At 39.3% G+C, this 21,874-nt stretch overlaps 2 protein-coding genes across 4 annotated transcripts; one reads left to right on the top strand and one right to left on the bottom strand.

Annotated features, from left to right (window-relative positions):
- Nucleotides 1–6,760: 6,760 nt before the first annotated feature.
- ABHD13 (abhydrolase domain containing 13) lies at nucleotides 6,761–13,589 on the bottom strand. 2 transcript variants are annotated; one of them, XM_009085346.4, is made up of 3 exons: nucleotides 13,429–13,579; nucleotides 12,178–12,213; nucleotides 6,761–8,129 (listed from the first exon to the last, which is right to left on the bottom strand). In XM_009085346.4, the coding sequence occupies exon 3, from the start codon at nucleotides 8,092–8,094 to the stop codon at nucleotides 7,081–7,083; it is 1,014 nt and encodes a 337-aa protein (XP_009083594.1). In that variant the 5' UTR covers nucleotides 8,095–8,129; nucleotides 12,178–12,213; nucleotides 13,429–13,579; the 3' UTR covers nucleotides 6,761–7,080. The 2 variants fall into 2 exon arrangements, with proteins under 2 accessions (XP_009083594.1, XP_018764353.1); XM_018908808.3 differs by lacking the exon at nucleotides 12,178–12,213 and having other exon boundaries at nucleotides 13,429–13,589.
- Nucleotides 13,590–13,601: 12 nt separating this feature from the next.
- Nucleotides 13,602–18,564, top strand: LIG4 (DNA ligase 4). 2 transcript variants are annotated; one of them, XM_009085344.4, is made up of 2 exons: nucleotides 13,602–13,708; nucleotides 14,249–18,564. In XM_009085344.4, exon 2 carries the CDS (start codon nucleotides 14,261–14,263, stop codon nucleotides 16,997–16,999), a length of 2,739 nt encoding a protein of 912 aa, XP_009083592.3. In that variant the 5' UTR covers nucleotides 13,602–13,708; nucleotides 14,249–14,260; the 3' UTR covers nucleotides 17,000–18,564. The 2 variants fall into 2 exon arrangements, with proteins under 2 accessions (XP_009083592.3, XP_050828542.1); XM_050972585.1 differs by having other exon boundaries at nucleotides 13,683–13,708; nucleotides 14,252–18,564.
- The last annotated feature ends 3,310 nt before the right edge of the window (nucleotides 18,565–21,874 follow it).

Here is a 21,874-nt window from a genome sequence, read left to right as displayed (position 1 = left end):
CATACATTTCTGTCAGCCACCTTGCAGATTTGCATTATTCAGCTCATTGCTTCACATTATTAAATATGCATCTCCAGCTGGGAGTGAAACCCTGTTCTTTAATACAGTAAAACCAAGTCTGCTCTTAAGCTGCATTGCCTTTCAGAGAAAGAAAAATTGCTGTTTTTCCCAACATACAAGAGTTATTCTGCCTGCATACAAGCTGAAGCATAACAAATTAATCACATCAATGTTTTCAAAACAAATCCAGAAAATAATCAGTGTATCTTCCTATCTACTTACAGAGACAGAACTTGGTACAAAATCTAAAATGAAGACCTTGAGTAGGGTCCAACAAGGATTTAAAGCCCAGGCATGTTCAATATCTTTGGAGCAAATAATTTTTGCTAAGCCAATGGTTCAGCATTTTCTCAAAACCTTATCTGTCTATACTTGACCTTTTAGCAGACAGCAAGCCTTTGGTCTAAATTTCATTTCACAGAGTCGTAGAATGGCCTGGGTTGGAAGGGACCTTAAAAATTGCCTTGTTCCAACAACTCTGTCATGGCCAGACACAGCCTCCACTAGATCAAGTTGCTGAGACCTTCATCCAGCCTGGCCTGGAATACTTCCAGGGATGGGGCAACCACAACTTCTCCAGACAACCTGTTACAGTGCTTCACCACCTTCATAGCAAAGAACTCCCTCCAAATATCTAATCTTTACCTACTCTCTTTCAATTTTAAGCCTTTCCCTCTTGTCCTGTCCCTCTGACCTTGTAAAAAGCCTCTCCATCTATCTTGTAGCCTCCCTAAGGTACTGTAAAGCAGCAATTAGGTCACCCCCAAAACCTTTTCTTTTCCAGGCTGGACAAGCCCAATTCTCTTAGCTTTTTCTCATAGAAGAGGTGCTCCATCCCTCTAATCAGATTAGTGGCCCTCCTCTAGACTCCCTCCAACAGCTCCATGTCCTTCCTGTGCTGAAGAATCAAGAGCTGGGTGCAGCACTGCAGGTGGGCTCTCACCAGAGCAGAGCAGAGGGGCAGAATCCCCTCCCTGGCCCCGCTGCCGGCGCTGCTTTGGATGCAGCCCAGGACACGTTTGGCTTTCTGGGCTGTGAGTGCTCATGGCTGGGTCATGTCCAGCCTCTCATCCACCAGCACCCCCAAGTCCTTCTAGTCAGGGCTGCTCCAATTTTAGTTTAGATGTTCATATGCTCTCACAAAGGTTTACTATGATTTCTCATGAAAATTTACAATGATTTAAACAGTACTCGCAAATTCAGAGGAAAATTAAAATATGGTGTTTTGCCTGGTATGAAGGCCTATACCCACCTAGTAAGCAAATGAATATAACATCATGAGACATTCCAAGACACAGTTTGTGTTGCACTTGATAGCCCAGCTGCTTATCAATTTTCAAGTAAGAGAAAGCAAATGCAAGACCTGTGTTCTCCAGAACACTACTGCACAAGCAAGTTTTAGTGACATAGTTCACAAGACAGCAACCTGCTTCTCATTCAGGGCGATATTCACATGAAGTGCTCAAATCTGGAGTTACTCCTGTACTGCCATTTCTTCCTTTACAAAAATTAGAATTTTTTTTTAAATTCCAAATTATAGGTATCTTGAACAGAGTGTCCAAATGTACCACACCTACACCCCCCACCCACAGCCGTTTCCTAGGTACTGGATTAAAAATTAACTATAAGCCTTGCAGTAATTTGGGAGAGGACATAAATTTTGCAGCTTCATAAAAGACAGCAGTAAGCCCTTATTTTCTGGGTATTTCATATTAACCATGCTGAATGGGAGCAGAGGTGACACAAGCTTAGTAATGCATTTTCCTGTAGGAAAGTAGAAATTGCTTCAGACTGAGTATCCCACTCTGACTGTATGAATTAACTATAGATCAGAGTGGCATTATAGGATTTAAAATTGACATTTAAAATATTGCCAGCATAGGTGGTAAAACTAGTCAGAGACACTTCAAAATACTTTCTAATGGACATAATACTTAGACCATCTCTCAGACCTCCAGAGAAAGAATTTTTGAAATGCAAAACGTGTTAGTAAGTGATGGAGAGCCACCACATACCAGTTTTACTTACTAACACTTCCTGAAAGTGAGGATACATGACAAAGCTTAGAAACATATTTATTAATATGCTTTTTCCCCTGATGTAATAGCTTTCCACAAAGTCCACATCTAACAATGCACATGTCTAGTCCATGTGCTCTGGCTTTAGTTAAGTGACTGAAAATGATACCTGGGGATTGATCTGTTACCATGCAAACACACTGAAGACAGGCCACAAACTAGAATAAGACATTGTCAGCACTTTTAATGTATCAATTTATTGCATATGTCAGTACATAAAAATAGAAAAGTGTTTTTTGTAAAATTAACTTTATTGTAAAAACCAACTAGAATGATAATGTAAAACTTTGCCACAATTAGCACATATACAATAACATTTATGCTTTGTCTACAAAACTTAAGAATACTTCATAAGACAGTTTTGGCTTACCTATATATTAAAGAAAAATCAAATAAAAAGCTTGCATCTCATAATCAGTGACTGTTTCTGAATTCAAAACATAAGTGTTATTTAGAACTTCAATATGCTATCTCTATTTACACTTCTGTGGGGTTCTACTCTAAACTATACAAGCAGGATGGCATTGCAAATTATACCTAATGGGATACATTAGGCTGATCCCACTACATGCAAGAGGCACTGATTTTATATTTGGCAGAAGTGCCCCTAGCAAAATTGCCTGTCATTAACAAAAATAAAAATGCATTTTTCAAGAATTGATGAAATACAAATGGAGGTACGTCTGCATCTTTTTGCTAACAGAAAAGACCATACCTTGGACTCTCAATTCTGCCTTGCATTCTTCACTGTGAACATCCAACATGACCCAATTATTAGCTTAGAGATGCTGATATGCATATTTTGTATAAATAGTTAATCCTTCTGCCCTTCAGCTGACAGATTGTCCATAGCCTACCAAATACATTTGTGCTCTATTTCTAATTTTACCTGAGAAATGGACATGAGGGCAGCTAAACCAGTGAATGTTTCTCCAGAAGAAAGCACAGCTTAACTCTGCATTTCACAGTTCAGAAACAAATTCTGGGAATGTAAACTTGGGTTAGTAGGAAGCCTCAAGTATTTCCACTAATTAAAAACACAATGTGTGCACACACAAGGTTTTATGCTTTCTTACAAGGAACTCTACTGCTCATCTGTTCAACACCTGACCCCTCCCTGGGAACCTTGTTTTTACATTTTTTTTTTTAAACTTAAATTTCTTCTTAGAAAACAGAAAATTCCTTTAATGAACATACTTAAACTACGACTTTCTTAAAAACCTGTGAAAAGAACTCAACTTCTTCCCAAACTAGAAATTTATATCCACAGGACAAATATTTGGGAAACATCTATACACAAATGGATAACTGTTATGGGAAAACATATAATGGTATTAAATAAAATAAATGCAACAATATCACAACACACCATTTGGCAATTTAAAGTTATTATTACTATGTTGCTTGCAGTTCAGTTTTTAGCAGCAGATAACTGTGGTTTCCATCACACAGTCCATGAAATAAAAACAAGTCTTCACTTGTCAGAACAAATTTCCTCCCCCTTCTTTCTCCCTCCCTCCCTCAAAGAATTGTATGCAGAGCAGTGAAATACTTGCATAAAAACATCACTTCCCTCCTATTTTCCTTCAGTGGACTTCATAAGCAATGCAATGAAAAACAGCATAATAACATTCACTCACAAATGTATGTGGCCAATCCATTAAGTGAGAAACAAAACTGTGCATATGTGGAAGGTGGAAGAAACCACACAAGTGTAAAGGATGCATATATGACAATAGAGTCAACTCACACACAATACCTGCAAAATTAAAGTTTCATACTTATGTCCTGCAGACAATACAGTGAAAACACATATGGCTTGATAATAAAAAGTAATGTTTAGAAACAGCCCACTTTGATGTTTCAGATTGCCATAATCTAACACTACCCATTTGACTTTGCCTTAGCAACTGTGTGCTCAAATAGGAATACTTCATTTACATACAAGTACCACATTAATACCAGGGATATTCTGGGGTTGGGAGTTTTGTTTTGATTGGTGGCAAGTGGGGTTAAATGCCATGTTACTTTAGAAATTGATGCTTTGTGAACACCCTCCCCTCCCCCACCCCCCCACTGCGCCCAATGGTATTTAATGTCAAGGTATGACAAATTCTGAAACAATTACTTTCTCTTCATTCTGTCTCCAACAATTATTCTACTCTTTTGGCTTCATCAACTGAATTTTAGAAAAGCAGTATTTGATTGCTATTTTCCTTCTCTCCTTCCACCTCTATTCTAAAAGAATGTGAAGTAAACTAAACAATCTATGCAAGCAGCTTTCATCTCACTGTAGAACACATCAGGGAAAGGCAATGTGACATCTATCAACTCCTTTCTGCTGTGCAAACACAGCCTCATCTCCCAGCCCCCAGTCAAACTTCTCCAATATACTGTGCCCAAGTACCCCTCTCCCCAAAAGAAACAAAAAAACAAAACCACCACTGTAAGGCTGAAAAGATAGTTTTGGTTTCACTCACATTGAAAAGTATGCTCTATGTTTTTATGCCTATAGATCCACAAAGATGTATAACTTTTTTCAATCAACTCTACAAAAACCTTAATAATAGTATCACAAAAGATACTTACCAGAGAAAGCAGCAACTTCTGGTATGTGAATGCTTATTTAAAAAAAAAAAAAATCACGTTTATGAAAAGATGTATCATCCTGTCTACAAACTGCTGACAACTATTACCCACATAAGTACATAAGAACTATAATTCCATTAGGAGGCATAACCATTAAGGCACCAGTTCAGGAAAGCAGTTTTATTCAACCAGAGAACTTAAGCACAAGCTTAAAATATGACTCTCCCTCAGGAAACAGATTTTAAGTGTGTGCTGAGATGCTTTTCTGAATCAGGACAACATGGCAGAAAAGTTTACTTAAAAATTTGAATCCAAAGGGCAACTTTAAAGATTGTGTGGAAGATTTTCCAATTTGTTCTATTAAAAAAAATATTTTGAAGAGGCAAACTCAAGTGCAGCAGATAAGTAACTAATCCTGCAGAAGAGATTTAAACAGTTCTCATACTCCATTAAAGACTAAGCTAACAGCATGTCTTTGATCACAGAATCATCAAGGTTGGAAGAGACCTTCAAGGTCATCTAGTACTATCATCAACCTAACATAACCATAATCACCCCTAAACCACATCCCCAAGTGCCATATCCAGATGACTCGAATGATCCCAGAGCTGGTGATTCCACTACCTGCCTGGGCAACTTAGTCCAATGGCTAACCACTCTTTCAGTGAAATTTGTTTTATAAATCTAATTTGAACCTTCTTTGATGCAAGGCCATTTCCTCTCATCCTTGTACTTGAAATGTGGCAGAAGAGGCTGACCCTCACTTTCCTACAGCCTCCTCTCAAGTGGTTGTAGAGCACTGAGGTCTCCCCTGAGCTACCTTTTCTTTCAACTACACACCACCATATCCCTCAGCTGCTCCTCACACAACTTGTGCTCCAGACCCTTCCCAGCTCTGTTATCCATCTCTGGACTTGCTCCAGCCCCTCAATGTCTTTCTTGTAATGAAGGGCCCAGAACTGAGCACAGGACTTGAGGTGTGGCCTCACCAGTGCCAAGTAAAGGGATCACTGCCCTGATCCTTCTGGCCACACTATTTTGATACAGGCCAAGATGCCATTGGCCTTCTTGACCACTTGGACATGCTGCAGGCTTACATCCAGGCAGCTGTTGCCCAGCACCTCCAAGTCTCTTTTCTGCTGAGCAGCTCTCAACCCACTCTTTCCCCAGCCTGTAGCCCTGCATGGGCTTGTGACTCATGTGCAGGACCCTGCCTTTCATCTTGCTGAACCTCTGAACCTCGTGCCCTTGGCCTCGGCTTGTTGCTCCAGTCAATCAGTGTCTGAAGAGCCTGCCTTCCCTCAATGATAGGACCATCTGCTCATTTTCTTTATCCTTACTGTAGCAACTCTACACATTTCTCTCTAATAATGTGATCACTGGTAATTATTTGAATTTGTTTCTTTAGAAGGTATAAATAAAGGTACAAACATTTAACTACCCCAGTGTAAAAATCTGAACACAAAAACCTACTTTTACCTTGTATGACCACCCATTTTGCCTTAAGAATTATCACCTCAAATGCACAAGAAGACTAGTACTACCAAATAGTTTGCCTGTGCATTAGTGAGGAGAGCTTGAGGCAGAAAGGAGCTTAGATTGCACTGATCTCTTTCAGAAAAAGTTACTTCTATTTCCTATAAAGAAACTGCCTGGGTAAAATCCTGAAGTCATGATGTCAGGCACATACAACCTTTTGTGCACTATTATAATACAAACAGCAAATGAAAATAAGGAAAGTATCTTTTCATCTTCAACTGCAGTTTGACATAGATAAGTTTGCATAACCATAGAAACCAGTAATAACCCAGGATTGTATACCTGCAAGTATACTCTACCATTTATGTTATTTTATATTGTTTAGCGCATTAAAATCTTCCCACTTTGCATAATATAAAATTTCAAGAAATAAAACACTAATCTCATGCATGGCACACTTTAAATAAACTCTAAGAGAAGCAAGTAATTATTGTGCTAACCATGGCTGTCCAAAAAGCTCACACATACAGCAGTGAATACCAAAGAGCCTCCTGTTGTTCTAAATACATTCTGTACTACTTTTGTAGCAAGTTTCTTTAATAGCATCTGTTGTACATATCAAACAAGTGGAATATATGGACAGAGATACCAAAAAAGTAGGAGAAAGACATAAAATGGTTCATTTACAATGCTGCAAATGTAAAAGTTATCTGGAACACCTTAATAAAATATCAGACCTTTCCAAGTTTAATTTCACTCTTTAGGCAAGTACAGACATGACATACATTTAAAAACAGACATCCTTTTACCACTTATCACAAATCAAGGTACAGTGCAGGTACTTGCCCCACTCCACCCCAAAGGAGAATATCAATTATATTATTGTTACATTAGATGATGTTTTCGCCATTTCTTCAGGGGAGTGACTCTTTATTACTTCTTTGATGAACTGTTCAAGTGCAGTGAAATAACCCTGGCACTGCCAAGTGTCATTGTGAGTTCCATCGGGAAATATTGCCAATCTCTTAGTCCGAGCTGGGGATAATTCATAAAGTTGCTTCATCATAACTGGTGGAATTAACTGGTCGGACAACCCAGAGATGAAGAGAGAAGGCATTCTGCACTGAGAGATTTTTCTGTAGGATAGAAATTTATTTTTGTAGCACCACAGCGGAAGATACCTCATCGGAAAGAATGAGAACAAAGTGCTGGCCATGTATGGGATGCTAAGAAAGGTGTTCTCCACCACGATGGCAGAAATCCTATGGGAATTTTCAGAGGCTAAGTGAATAGCTACTGCTCCCCCCAAGGAACGGCCAAAAAGAAAAATTTTTGTTTTATCAAGATCAGACCGAGTCATCACATAGTCTAAGACAGCCTCAGAATCTAAGTACAAGCCTTCTTCGCTTGCTTCTCCTTCGCTTTTGCCATACCCTCTATAATCGACCAGAATTAAGTTTACTTTCAAGTTTACCAGCATCAACAAAGCATTTGGCAACCTGTGGCCAATGTTGCCTGCGTTCCCATGAAAGTAAATGATGGTTGGAGAATACGCTGCATTGTCCCCCGTGTATCTCAGCAGAATAAGATTGAGAAGAACTCCATCTTTGGTTTTGATGAAGATGTTTTCATGTGGTATACCAGTAGGCATAGGAACATAAAGGCGTGACGAAGAGGGCTGCTCAGGAAAGTAAAGCAGAACATCCTGGAATTTATATAATATACCCGCTATTGATACAAATATTAATATAAGGAGTATAATGCCTCCATACAAGTGAAAAGTCACTATCAGGGGCAATAGACAAATACGGCAGAGACTCCAAGACCAGGAAGCCAAAGCTAGCAGCCATCTTTTAACAAAGGTCCAAAGCATCCATGATTTTTCCATTGTAGAAGTCAGTGATCTTTTACTCCAAGTAAATCCTGCAAAAGAACCCAAATGTATACATATAAATATAGGAAAAATAAAAAGGTAGCAATTTAAGCATTTGTACTTGCAGAAGATTAATGGCAAGTCAATGTACTGAAGCATTAACATAAAATTTGGTGGCAAACTCCCTTTGAACTTTTGGAAACCATCTGACTGTAAAACAAGCAGAAATGCAATTGTAAGGAAAGGCTTTAGAACTCTTCAAAATCCCATTTACAGTATTTCTGCAGGCAGTCCATTAACAGCACTAGAAGACTGGTTGAGTGAGATCACAGTAACTTCTGCTTTCCCTCAGACTTTCCTACAAAACAAGGGAACAACCATACAGACTGTATCACCAGTGTGTCAAAGCTGCTCATGTAAGTAACTCTAGAATTCAGAGAACACAAACAAAAATAGCCTTTATTTCTAAGTTGCTAAGTAGCATGCAGTAAGTCTGTGCACGTCACTCTGCAGCCAGTGGAGGCTCACCACACATCCCAGAACTGCTATGGGTTAGTGTCTGCCTTTCAGCATCTCAATCAACTGTGGTTACAAAGCAACACCTGAACTGCTCAGAAGAGAGAGACTCCTCTAGATACCACATTTTATTTACATTTATGACAGCTTTTTTTTTTTTTGCTATATTTTGATTGCTTCTGATTTATAACAATCATTATTATCTGGTCAATGAAAAGCACTGCTGAAAATACCAAACATGAAAATAGACTCATGACAAAAGCACACACACAGCATAAAATGAGGAGAGTTATGTTAACGACAATGGATTAAACCTTCTTTCCAACCAAAAGTTATGTCTCCCAGCATCCATACAAGATCTTGCAGTATTCACTCCTAGTTCATATGGAAACATATGCCAAACCTACACAAAAACTACAGTAACCATTTAGTCACCACTGTACTGAATAATCACACTACCTGGAAGGGACAACACAAACTCACTTGTTTGAGAACACAAAGAGCACTATATGCTCTAAGTTATAGAGCATATAATAGGTACACTTTTGACACAAAGTTATATACTCCTAAAATGATATAGCACAGCAATAATCTGAATTCAAACTAAAAAGGAGTTCGACACACAGAGATGCATCCAAGCATTTTACACCAGCCATCTTGTTAGGCTTGAGTGATAAAAGGTGACCTCTGCAGCTACAGCCTTTGCATTCCACAGATATAAGCACCCAATCTGACCAGGAAAACCTGCTATCCCTATTTTATGCAAAAATTAGAAAGAAATCAGAAATAAAAATAAATATGTCACATCTTAAAATTCATGTATTAACCAAACCCAATGTTATATTAAGCTTTTATATAGTGTATCTACTCCAAATACATAAAACTGGTGAAATATAAAGTAGTCTAAAAGAGCAGTTATCTCAACTTTGTTCTATTATTTATAAATTCATGCTTATTATCCATATCCAAGTATGCACAAACACTGTCTATAGGAAAATTTAATTCTTGTGATCCATTTTCCTTGAAAAAAACTCACAATTATTAGAAGACATATAAAGTAGTTACTTCAATTTCTAAGATAACTTCCTACAGAAGTTAACAAACATTTCCTGCATTACATTTCAGGAATATAAGAACATTGATAATGAGACAGTAAAACCATTCTCCTTACCTACACTATTCGACATTTTGCCGACTTTCTTGCAAAATGAAAGAAACTCCAAAAATGTTTTCTCAACAAGATATATGCAAGAGTAAGAGACCCACTGTTAAACAAAACTACTAAGAGACAAAGAATTAATAAAAGTGATGAAGTTTTGCAATGGCTATCCCACGTACACTAAGGATTACTATTTGAAGACTGAAAATCACAGCTGATTTTATAAACTATGTTAGTTTCATGAGAGGGGCACCACTTCTATTTTTATTTCAGCAGGATAATACTATCAAAATATTATACTACTGAGATAGTGCTGTTTTGTGATTACTTCCGAGATATATATAGGTATAGGTGTGTGTATGTGTATATATGTGTGTATATATATACAGGTATACACAAATATTTAGCTACTGGAATTGCAAAGCTAGTACATCCTACAACTAGAGCTTAACATGCAGCAAGTAGTTAACAGGAAGAGCAAACTACACAGCCACAAATGTTTCATGCTCACTACAAATTTAAATAAAGGTGACCACTTTGACTTATTGAACAACTACGTTACTGCTAAAATGTTTTTCCCCATCTGTGTGAAACTTCATTTGTTCCATTCATTTCCAGGCCCTTCACATCTTGTTGCAAGATTTGTTAGTTAGGAAACTGAGATAAAATTTTTTCCTAGGTTCCTCCCCACCTTTCAGTACCAATTAAAAGGTCACTAGAGCAGAAAAGGATGGTTTCTCAAACAAGCCTAGAAGAGACGCTAAGCCAAATCAATATAATCTCATTTTCAATAAAGCTACAACCCACACTTTCTATGGAGCTCAAAGCAACAGACCTTCCAAACACATCTTGGAAAGCAGAAGATGAAACAAATAGAACAAAATTTCCATTTCAAGAACAGAAATAAAAAGGGCAAGCTAATATAGTAATATTCAGTGAGCAGTAAGGTCAGCACTTTTTGAAGTGCTGAGATTTGAGACAGTTCAACATACTGCAAGACAACACACACACACACACACACACACAATAATTTTCTTCTTGGTCTTTATTTCCCACTCTTGGTGTGCTGGATGGGAAGTTATAAACCTTCCAAACAGTCTACAATGTAACATCTTATGATGCAAATACTCTATCATGAATTGCAAAGAGCATGTGTTGCATTTCTCTTGCATCTCTAATTTTATGACAAAGAGGGGGCTAGAATAATCTGGAAAAGGTGTGAGAGTGGGAGAACAGGGTATGAGACTGATTAACAGTGTATTAATGTCTGATGTGGTCAACTTGAGAAACAGAGCAGACCCACCAACCCACCCAACCAGGACAAACCTGATCCTCCCTCTAGACAAGACTGCTTCTATTCCTAGACAACAAAAACAAGTCATGGATTTGCCCCATAACAGCCGGATGTCAAAGTTATATCAAGAAGTATTCACCCCTTTAAGTTCTTGGAGGGCACTCTTTGCTTCACTAAAAAAAAAAAATATTGTTTTTGAAAGAAATATTGTATTACAGCACTGTATTTCACGTAATTGCCATAACTTTGAAAATAAGATTTTCCTATAACAAGAAGTCACATCCCATTTTACAGCCTTCACAGTATTTCATAATCATTGATTATTTAAACTAAGTAAAAGGCTAGGTAAGTAAGTATAATGTCATCTAAAATAAATTTTTCCTTTTGTCCCTCTGATAAGGTGCATTAGAAAGGGGAGCCTTTGGGAATCGTGACACTTCCTACGACTATTTATTTGACGATGCTCGTAAGCTTAAAAGACAAGCAGAAGACAGTATTGAAACACAAAGCTTTACTGAGGAAACCATGGCCACATAGGAACAGCAATGCAGCCCAACTCAAGGTTAAGACCTAAGGAAAGTAAGGACAGACTGCTGCTGTACCTTTGGCTTAAACTGCCATGGAACTGTATTGTCTCTCAAAACAGAAAGGAAATTTGGAAGTGGTGAGCTTCAGCTCTGAGTTGGGATATACACACATGTCGATACACACACACACACTCTGTATCCGTACACCTCCACAGCTGAATCCACAGACTAGGAACTTCTGCAGACCTCTATGTTCTATCAGATGAGCTACAAGTCCCAAAATTAGGTAGCCACTGAAAACACAATTCACTCACAATAAAAATTTTCAGGAAAGAAACCTCTTCATGAGCAAGGAATTTTAACAATATTCTATTTTGCCCTAATGCTATTTTTAAATGGTTAACACCGTTATCAACTGAAAAAAAAAATCACAAATATTCAAGTGTATATTTAAAGTACTAGGGAACAATTTTTCATCCATTTTGAACGGCAGCTGAAATTACTCTTGTATCTGCCGCAGGTTCTGTTGTTTTGCCTTTGTCTGTATTTTTAATATTAAACAGTATTAATTTCATACACTAATCATATCATAAAACATTTACCTTTGGATGTGATGATTTCCCAGGCTTCATCTCTGCCTGAAAGACAATTCCATTTATGAATTTTGAGTAAAATTGTTTTGAATTACACATGTAATTTACTGTTTATCTTGTTACTTGAAAGAAGATTAAGAAGTGATAAGAGCCAAACCCCCTAAAAATTACAACTGCTTCATTAATGAAACTGTGCATCTCATGCTCCTCCTCTCAAGCTGAATGCTTGTTTGAAACACTTGATGAGCTTGAAAACATCTTATAATGAAGTTCAAGAATCACAATGAAATGTCCTGGACCAGAAAAATACACTTTCTAGTACTAAATTCCTAGAGAAACACTCATTAAAAAATAAACAAAAAAAAGAGGACAACAACAGCAAAGTAGCGACTCCTAACAAAGGATAAAGTACAGTAACAATAATTTTAAGCATCACACATTTCATGGCTCTGGCTTTAAAATCAACGAGTCACTTGTCCTGCTCATTTCAAACAGCCAATATCCACAGCTCTGCATCAAGTTGTACATATTGACAACTGAAAATGTTTTCCGCGTAACTGGCGTGATACTTCTCCTCCCAACTGACGAACGGTACAAAGTATCATCGTGATTCAATGTCTCGAATTACGACGGTACTGTGTTAAAAAAAAAACAAACAAAAAAACCAAACAAAAACCCAAACAACAACAAACCAAGATTGGCTATACCTTAAGATTGGCTATACCTGGAACCTTAACTTTCTAGGGACTTAGGCTGCTAAAACACAGCAATTTCGAGGCTTGTTAAATTGCTTCCTATTTGACTCACGAGAAACACTCAATTCAGCTTTTTCAAAACAATCACTTGGCCCATTTAGAACATTACAGCTGCCATCGGCCCCGCCTTCGACAGGCACCTATTTGCAGGAATTCTTCCATCTGGCAGTGGAGACAAACCGAGCAGTGGAGCGAGACCTTGCCGCCAAGAACCTTAAGGTCTCCGGGGCTTCGCAGGGAGGCACCTGCAGGAACTTTTATCGGCACTGTCACGGGAGCAACGCCTCGGCAGCCACGTCCCGCCGTGCGGGCACAGGAGCCGCACACCGCCCGGGGCAATGTCCCGCCTGCCGCCGAGCCAGGGAAGAGCCGCGTTTAGCCCCGGTGAGAACCCAAACCGGACCCCAAACCCGCCGGCCGTCCCCGGCCCGGCGCGGCCTCAGGGGCCGGGACCACCCCCGTCCCGTGCCGCGGCCGCGGTGGGCCCGAGGCCCGCCAGACCCACCCGCCGCATCCTCCCGGGCGGCCGCCGCCGGTGCCTCGGGCCAGCGAAGACCCCGACGCGCAACTTCAACCACCGCTCCTTCCTCCCGAGGCAGGAAGTCACCGCAGCCGCAGTTCCGTTTCCAGGGCACAGCTCGGCCGTTCTCCCTCGTTCCCCGCCTTTCCCCGCCCCGGGCTCCGCCGCCGTTCCCCGCCCCGGCCCGGGGGAGGAGCGCGGCGTCAGCGGGCTGGCCCTCCTCTTCCGGGGCGGTGGGAAGCCGGTTGTCAGCCCGGCTCCGCAGGTACCCGCCGCTCCCCGTGGGTCCGCCCGGGGTGGCCGTTCCTCCATGTCCCCGGCTGTCTGGTCCCGTGCGGAGCGGGAGGTGCCCGCTCTCCCCGCGCTGCGGCCATGGCAGCGCCGGGCTGGGCCGTGTGGGGTGCGGCTCCTCTCCGGCCCCGCCGGACACCGCTCCCTCCGCCGGCACCGAACAGCCGGGGGCAGAGACCGAGGCGGGTGGTGTCGGGGCAGGCTGCGTTCTCGGGGAAGGCGGAGGAGGAAATCGGTCACTGAGCACTGAAAGGTCCCGCGGCAGCAGCGGGAGGGGAGCGCGATGCCTTCTCCTGCTGTACAGACCAATGTCTAGGTGATGCTGGTATTTCAGTGTCGCAGCCTCGCTGCTCAGTTTGACCCTTAAATGAGGAATTAGCTGGCGACCTTTAAGATAGTGGTTAGGTCTTAGGTAGGAAAATTAGAAAAACATAAATCCTGATTAGATACAGGGTTTTCTTAGAATAACCTGCTGGCGTTTTGTTATAAATATATAACTTTGTTTTGTTCCCAGAAGTACAGACTGATGGCTTCTGCACCTGTTTCACAGCCTCCTCCTAAAAAAACGGTGGCCTCTCACGTGCCTTTTGCAGATCTCTGTTCTACTCTGGAGCGAATACAGAAGTCCAAAACTCGTCCAGAGAAAACCAAGTATTTCAAGGATTTTCTGGATTCCTGGAGGAAATTCCACAATGCACTTCATCAAAAAGAGAAAGATGTCACAGATTCCTTTTACCCAGCTATGCGGCTTATTCTCCCACAGTTGGAAAGAGAAAGGATGGCATATGGAATTAAAGAAACTATGCTTGCAAAGCTCTATATTGAACTGCTTAGTTTACCAAAAGATGGAAAAGATGCTGCAAAGCTTTTAAATTACAGAACGCCTACAGGCTCACGTGGAGATGCTGGAGATTTTGCAATGATCGCATACTTTGTGCTGAAACCTAGGAGCCCAAAACAAGGCAGACTAACAGTAGAACAAGTCAATGAACATTTAGATGCAATTGCTAATAATAATGCTGCTAAAAACAAGGGTCAGTTAAAGAAAAGTCTTCTTCAGTTAATTACCCAGAGCACAGCACTGGAACAAAAATGGCTTATCCGAATGATTATAAAGGATCTAAAGCTTGGTGTTAGTCAACAAACTATATTTTCAATTTTTCATCCTGATGCTGCTGAATTGCACAATGTTACTACTGATTTGGAAAAAGTTTGCAGACAACTGCATGATCCCTCTGTCTCGCTTAGTGATGTTTCTATCATGTTGTTTTCTGCCTTTAAACCAATGCTTGCTGCTATTGCAGATGTCCAGCAAATTGAGAAGCAAATGAGTAACCAGACATTCTACATAGAAACTAAGCTGGATGGTGAACGTATGCAGATGCACAAAGATGGGGATGTGTACAAGTATTTTTCCCGAAATGGGTTTGACTATACTCAGCAGTTTGGTGCTTCACCCCTTGAAGGTTCATTAACTCCATTTATTCATAACGTATTTAAGAGCAATATACAAAATTGCATTCTTGATGGTGAAATGATGGCTTACAATCCTGAGGCACAAACTTTTATGCAAAAAGGAAACAAATTTGACATAAAAAGAATGGTGGAGGACTCTGATCTGCAGACCTGCTTCTGTGTATTTGATGTATTGATGGTTAATGATGAGAAGCTGGGGCATGAAGTACTAAGCAAAAGATATGAAATCTTAAGTAGTGTATTTACCCCAGTGAAGGGCAGGATACATGTTGTCCATAAGAGAAGTGCCAGAACAAGAAAAGAAGTAATTGATGCTTTAAATGAAGCCATAGATAACAGAGAGGAAGGAATTATGGTGAAAGATCCCATGTCCACCTACAAGCCTGACAAACGTGGGGAAGGCTGGTTAAAAATCAAGCCAGAATATGTCAATGGACTGATGGATGAGCTGGACCTTTTAATTGTTGGTGGTTACTGGGGGAAGGGGTCTCGTGGTGGAATGATGTCTCATTTTCTATGTGCTGTTGCAGAGACGCCCCCTCCAAATGAAAAGCCGACCGTTTTCCACTCCATTTGTCGTGTTGGCTCTGGCTATACTATGAAAGAGTTGTATGATCTAGGCTTGAAACTGGCTAAACACTGGAAGCCCTACCATAGGAAGGACCCTCCTGGTAACATTTTGTGTGGAGCTGAAAAACCTGAAATGTACATTGAACCTTGCAACTCTGTCATAGTTCAGATCAAGGCAGCTGAGATTGTTGACAGTGATATGTATAAAACTGACTGTACTTTGAGATTCCCCCGAATTGAGAAGATAAGGGAAGACAAAGAATGGTATGAGTGCATGACCTCAGACATGCTGGAAGACCTCAGAAGCAAAGCACAAGGAAAGCTGGCATCTAAGCACCTTCATATAGATGAGTATGATGAGCCACATGAGAAAAAAAGGAAAACTGTTTCAAAGGTGAGGAAGGTAATTGGAATAGCTGAGCAATTTAAAGCTCCTGATCTTTCTAGTGTAAGCAAGGTTTCAAATGTATTTGAAGATGTTGAGTTTTGTGTTATGACAGGAATGGGAAAATACTCAAAATCAGAGCTGGAAAGCAGAATAGCCCAGTGTGGTGGCAGTGTGGTACAGAACCCGGGGCCGGAGACTTACTGTGTCATCGTAGGAGCTGAGAATGTCAGAGTGAAAAACATCATTGCTTCCAACAAATACGATGTCGTGAGGGCAGAGTGGCTCCTTCAGTGTTTTCAAACCAAAATGCTGGTGCCTTGGCAACCGGCCTTTATGATTCACATGTCTCCTGACACAAAAGAACATTTTGCTCGTGAGTATGATTGTTATGGAGACAGCTACACAGCAAACACAGATGTTGTGCAGCTCAAGGAAGTGTTCTCAAGAATGAAGGACAATAAGGCAATGCCTCTGGACTTGATTGCAGAGCTAGAAGAGCGTTATTGGTGTAGCAGCTGTCAGCTCGGTATATTCAGAGGAAGCACTATTTATGTGGACTGTTATGCTGTTGTTAATGAGCCCCAAAGCAAAATCCCTGGAACTACACTTTCAATTAGAGCTTTGGAGCTCCGTTTTTATGGTGCAAAAGTAGTTTCTCACCTTGAAGAGGGTGTCTCCCATGTTGTTATGGGAGAAGATTGTTCACGGGTAGAAGAGATGAAAGCACTCAGGAGAACATTTGGGAAAAAATTTAAAATTGTATCCGAGCTGTGGGTAACCCACTCAGTGGAGGAAGGAGTCGCAAAGAATGAAAATCAGTACTTAGTTTAAAGCAGTTTTTAAGATTGGAGCAAAGGCATGATTGGGCTTGGATTTTGTGAGGTTGTCCTAAATTTTTTGTGTGTTTTCACACAAACTGGCTTTGGCTAAACAATAATACTGAATTGCTGAAATCAGGGGAAGGCTTTTAATTTTACTGTTGTGGAACTAGGAGGATGCTAAGCTATGTTGGAAGGAAAGAAACCACCACAAGATAAATAATTTAAGGTTTTTAATCCACAAACCGGTCTCAGGAGAGATCTAAAATTTTACATAAATAAAATATGTTTGAAACTGGCTAATTTGTTCTAGCTTTAATAATGCTTGCCTCCATTGTTCAAAGTGGAGGCAATAATTTATAATAATTTATAATTATTATTTTATGGAGATTCTGCTATTGATTATTTAGCTATCGATTTGCAGTCACATTTATGTTTTTCTGGACTTGTTTTGTATGTATTCCATATGCTAGAGAATTCAGTAATTTATAAACTTCATCTGGACTGTTTTAATTTGCTTATATTGGTTTTAGCATTAAGCACCACACAGACTCAGAAGCACTTTGATTTTAGAATACTGTGTAGATTCCATGTTTCTTTGTGTAAATAGCTTTTGTACAAAAGAACCAAAACTTTTCATTGAGGTGAGAACGGATTAATAATGACCTATGTATGTATGAAATGCAAATCAATTACGTAAGAATTGTAATAACCTCCTGTGCTCATTACAGTTTAACTGGAAATTGTGACAGGGCTAGGCTTTTACAGTTAACCATCAGTTTATCTTTTAAAAATGCTCCTTAAGTTATTGTAGGAATAATTTCCAAATATCCAGGTCAATGTATATTTTTCCAATTACTAAATAAAATATATTTTTTAAGTCTGCCTGGTATTTATTTTTAGTAAGCAGTCACTTTTGAAAAACACAAAACTTAATTTCTTCTTTTACTTTTAGATAATTCATGCATCAACTTTGAGGGGAGAAAGGCTGAGGCCTTGTTTCTTGTTATGTCAACATTGGTGTCAAACAGAAATTAAGTTAGGCAGACCACATGGAGTCAGTTTTTAGCTGACCTCTTTCTTATATGCTTTCCATGGTCATGTTCATGCAAAAGTTCCTGTAAAAAGAATTGGGAATTGTTATATAAAGGTTTAATGGAAGTATTGAAATACTGGTTAATTAGAATTGTATTGATATCTCTTAGTGTATTAGCAGCTCCCTTATTATCAGAAATGAACTCAATAGGTAAAATGTGTTAGTCACTATCCACAAATTTCCCATCACCAGGCCTGCTTTGCTGTTTTTCTTGAGTGGAGCTGGTATGGTGAGACATGCTTTTTGTTGGTGAGCATCCTGCCTTGTGTCTGCCTTGCTGTTCCTCAGCACGCTTTCCCTCGTGGAGCAGCCCCGTTGCACCCCTTGACCCAACAGGGATTTGAATGAATGAAGGAAAGCCTGGCCTCTCTCTGTTACAGAAATCCTCCCCTTTCTTTTGTTCCCCTGTGTTCATTGGGGTCTGAAGTTTGGATGTGAACTCCTTTTCAGAAGGAAATTAAAAAATTTTGGAAAGCTTGTCGCCTTTTTACTGTAGTGTATCTGTTTGGTAAAACACTTAAAACTGTGTGGTTCCTGTTGCTCAATTTCCAGTTACTCATTTCTGAAAGAGTTCATCTGTATGTTTTAAGAGTCTGTATTAATATCCTTGAAAAGCAGAGGATCCACTTATGCAGGTGAGATCAGACAAAATCTGTCAGCTATAGTAAATAACAGGTGATATGTACTGTTCTGTTTATGGCCTCTCAATGATCTGGTGAGAGATTTTAAAAAGCTCTATAGCTTGCTGGTGGGGTTTTTGCAATACTTTGTGTCACTCTTTTTGTTAAAAAACAAAGGCCATTTTATCTTTTTAGTCTATATATAATTGCAGCTTGAATTCTTTCAGAAGAGGGACTTGGAGTTATAAAATGTCATGAAAAGATTTAAAAAAGTTTGTTTGAAGGTGACTAGGGAAATGCCTTTTAACATAGTTCAACTAAGCATAAAGCATCTCCAGCTGGTAACAGCTGTTGCACCACAAAACACTAGATGGGCCTGTAAAATTTTATATAACTATTTTTTGCTGTGAGGGGATAGGAATGAAAGAACTCTGTATGTTTGTCTTACACAAACCTAACAGTGAAGGAACTTGTTGGTATAATGCTTCTCCATGTTCCTTTCTAGAAGCAAGGAAATTAAAAGGCATCAACCTCAAAATTATTTTCTCATAGGAAAAATATATTTAGCATTATATTTGGGTGTTTTTAACAAATGTAGCTTTTCTTTCTTTGTAATTTTGGGGAAGGTTATCTTGAGAGAACATAAAAGGGAGTTGAATATATATTCTAACTGCAAGCATTATTGTTCAGAGCATATGTGATTGTATTTGAAAACTGATGTAATAAGAATGTTTCAACATGTATAATTGTCACTAGATTAGTGACATATATTTAGATCTATTATTCTGGTAATATTACAGGTAGAGGACCTATGTAAAGCTATGAAACCACAGTTCATTTTTCTCCCTGTTGTACATAAAGTAAAATACACTTTTCAAGACCAAATTTGCCAGAAATAAGATATCAGAGAAAAGAAAAAAAGATTTTTACACACAAAATGAGTGGGTATGGTGTGAGGCATTGAGTATTCCATTCTTTTATCCTCAGTCTTTCCCAGAAAAAAATAATTCACATAGTCTCGTTCTGTATAGAGTTGTACTAGTTAGAATAACTTATCTATGGTATTTCTAAAGCTTTTGTGAAGTTCAAATTAACCTTTTGAAATAGATTCAGGTAGAAGGTTGTTTTGTTTCATTTTTTATAGAAGTCCTTGTGGTTCTAATTTAAATTTTTATAGTTTCTCCAGTGTTTTGTGTTTTGTTATAGTACAAGATCAGCTTGATGGAGAAAAGTAGAGCTCTGGATGTTTTTCTCAGCCTTTGGAATCCTGACACTTTTCTGTAATATTTTCCTAGACAGCTAATATGGGCTAGATGAATGAACAGGGAAGTGGACTGAAAGCTGGTTGAAATGCTTGAAGAGTTGTCATCAGCAGCCAAGGTACCAGACAAGAGTCAATGGGCACAAAATGGAGCAGGAACTTTTGCTTAAACTAGGAAAATTTGTAAGGGTGGTGAAACACAGGAACAGGTTACTCAGAGGGGTTGTGGAATCTCCATCCTTGGTGACATTCAATGTGCAATCAGCTACAATTTGCTCTACCTGACCCTTCAACTGGACGGTGTTTGACTAGATGATCTCAAGAGGTGCCATCCAGCCTTAATTGTTCTGTGAACCAAGTCTGAACTAAATTTCTCATTCTGATTTTATGTGTCTTGTGGATGGTCAAAGTGTCAAGTGGTGACATATATGTTGCAAATTTTATGGATTTTTTTTTAATTTGCAGGACCACAGATATTAGTATAGCTGTATATACACTCTCTTTATCAGCATGACTTTTAAAGCTACTCATTAAACTGGGAGAAAAAACAAAGCAAACCAAGAAAACCCAAAGCATAAACCAAATTGAGTTACAATGAACCTCAAGGTTGTTCAGTCTCCTAAGCAGTGGAAAGAACTCTCTAAGTGCTGTGTATATGTGTTTAAATACTAGCCATATCTTGAAGAACAGAAAAGCTGGTTTTCAATTTGAGGTGATATATCACTGTACCAATTGTGAAAGTGAAAACAGGCTCCAGTAATTTAACCACTTTCATCTGATTGCCTAGTCTTGATTTGGGGGTGCTAAAGTAACAGCTACTTTCTTGTGATGGTAGACTTTGCAAACATAAGCATTACAGATCCAAGGAGGAGGTAGGATTTCTCCATGTTCTTGCAGATGGAAGCTTCCTCCTGCAGCTAATATGCTACAGCCTCAGCAGACTTTGCATTGGCAGCACCAGCAGCAAGCAGAGGCAACATGTTCTCTGAAATCTGTTTTTAGCCTGCACATCTTACACCTGCAGCTAATGCAATAACTGTCTGGTCAAAGGCAGTTGGATAGGAGTTCCTGTTGGTGCATAAATATGTGTATTCAAGTAAAAGACAGCAAATAGATGTGTAACACAGCTAGTCTCAGCTGTGTTTTTGTGGTTGCTTTTTTCCTTCTTGGTCTCCCACAGTTTCTCTCTTGAGTTTGCCTCTTTTGACTAGTGTTTTATAGGTTTTATATGTCAGACCTGTGTGCTGCCAAAGTGGAATGAACTTGTACATACAGTTTAAAGTTAGTTCTTATACCTCTCTGTTGTGCTTCAGTCTGCCCTGTAAACATATTCACATATAATTGTACCAAACATACCTCTTGGATTTGTTTTTTTGTTGGGTTGTTTTTTGTTTGTTTAGGTTTTTGTTTTGTTTTATTATTTTTCTTTGTTTGTTTGTTGGGTTTTAGTTTTTTTATGTTTTAGGGTTTTAAAAAATTATTTTACTTAAAATCTCAGAGTGCTGTTGGAGTAAAAAATAGATTATTCAAGGCAAAAGTAAATATGAAGATGACAGGTATAACATTGTTCAGGTGTCTGAACATGGTTGTATGAAGGAAAGAGAAATAAACAGGATAGTCAGTTTTGCTGATTACATCTCTCTGTAACTGAAACACAGCAGGTGCTGGGAGCAGACTGCAGGACACACTGCTATAGCAGCAACCAGGGCAGAGCAGTGGGGTCACATGTGTTAACAACATTAAAAAAGTTAACAAATAAAAGACAGTAAAACCCCCAGAATTTTACTCTTTCCCCCCCTCTGAATTATGTGGTAACTTGAGAATAATTTTTTTCTATATCAATTATTAAATTCTTATGCTTGATGATGAAGAGCTGTATGAACAGAACAACTGCTGCATACAGGTCTCATA

The sequence above is a fragment of the Serinus canaria genome, chromosome 1 (assembly GCF_022539315.1).
Source record: "Serinus canaria isolate serCan28SL12 chromosome 1, serCan2020, whole genome shotgun sequence".
Taxonomy (NCBI): Eukaryota; Metazoa; Chordata; class Aves; order Passeriformes; family Fringillidae; genus Serinus; species Serinus canaria.
Note: the sequence above shows the minus strand (reverse complement) of the source record. Positions and strands in the feature narration are given on the sequence as shown.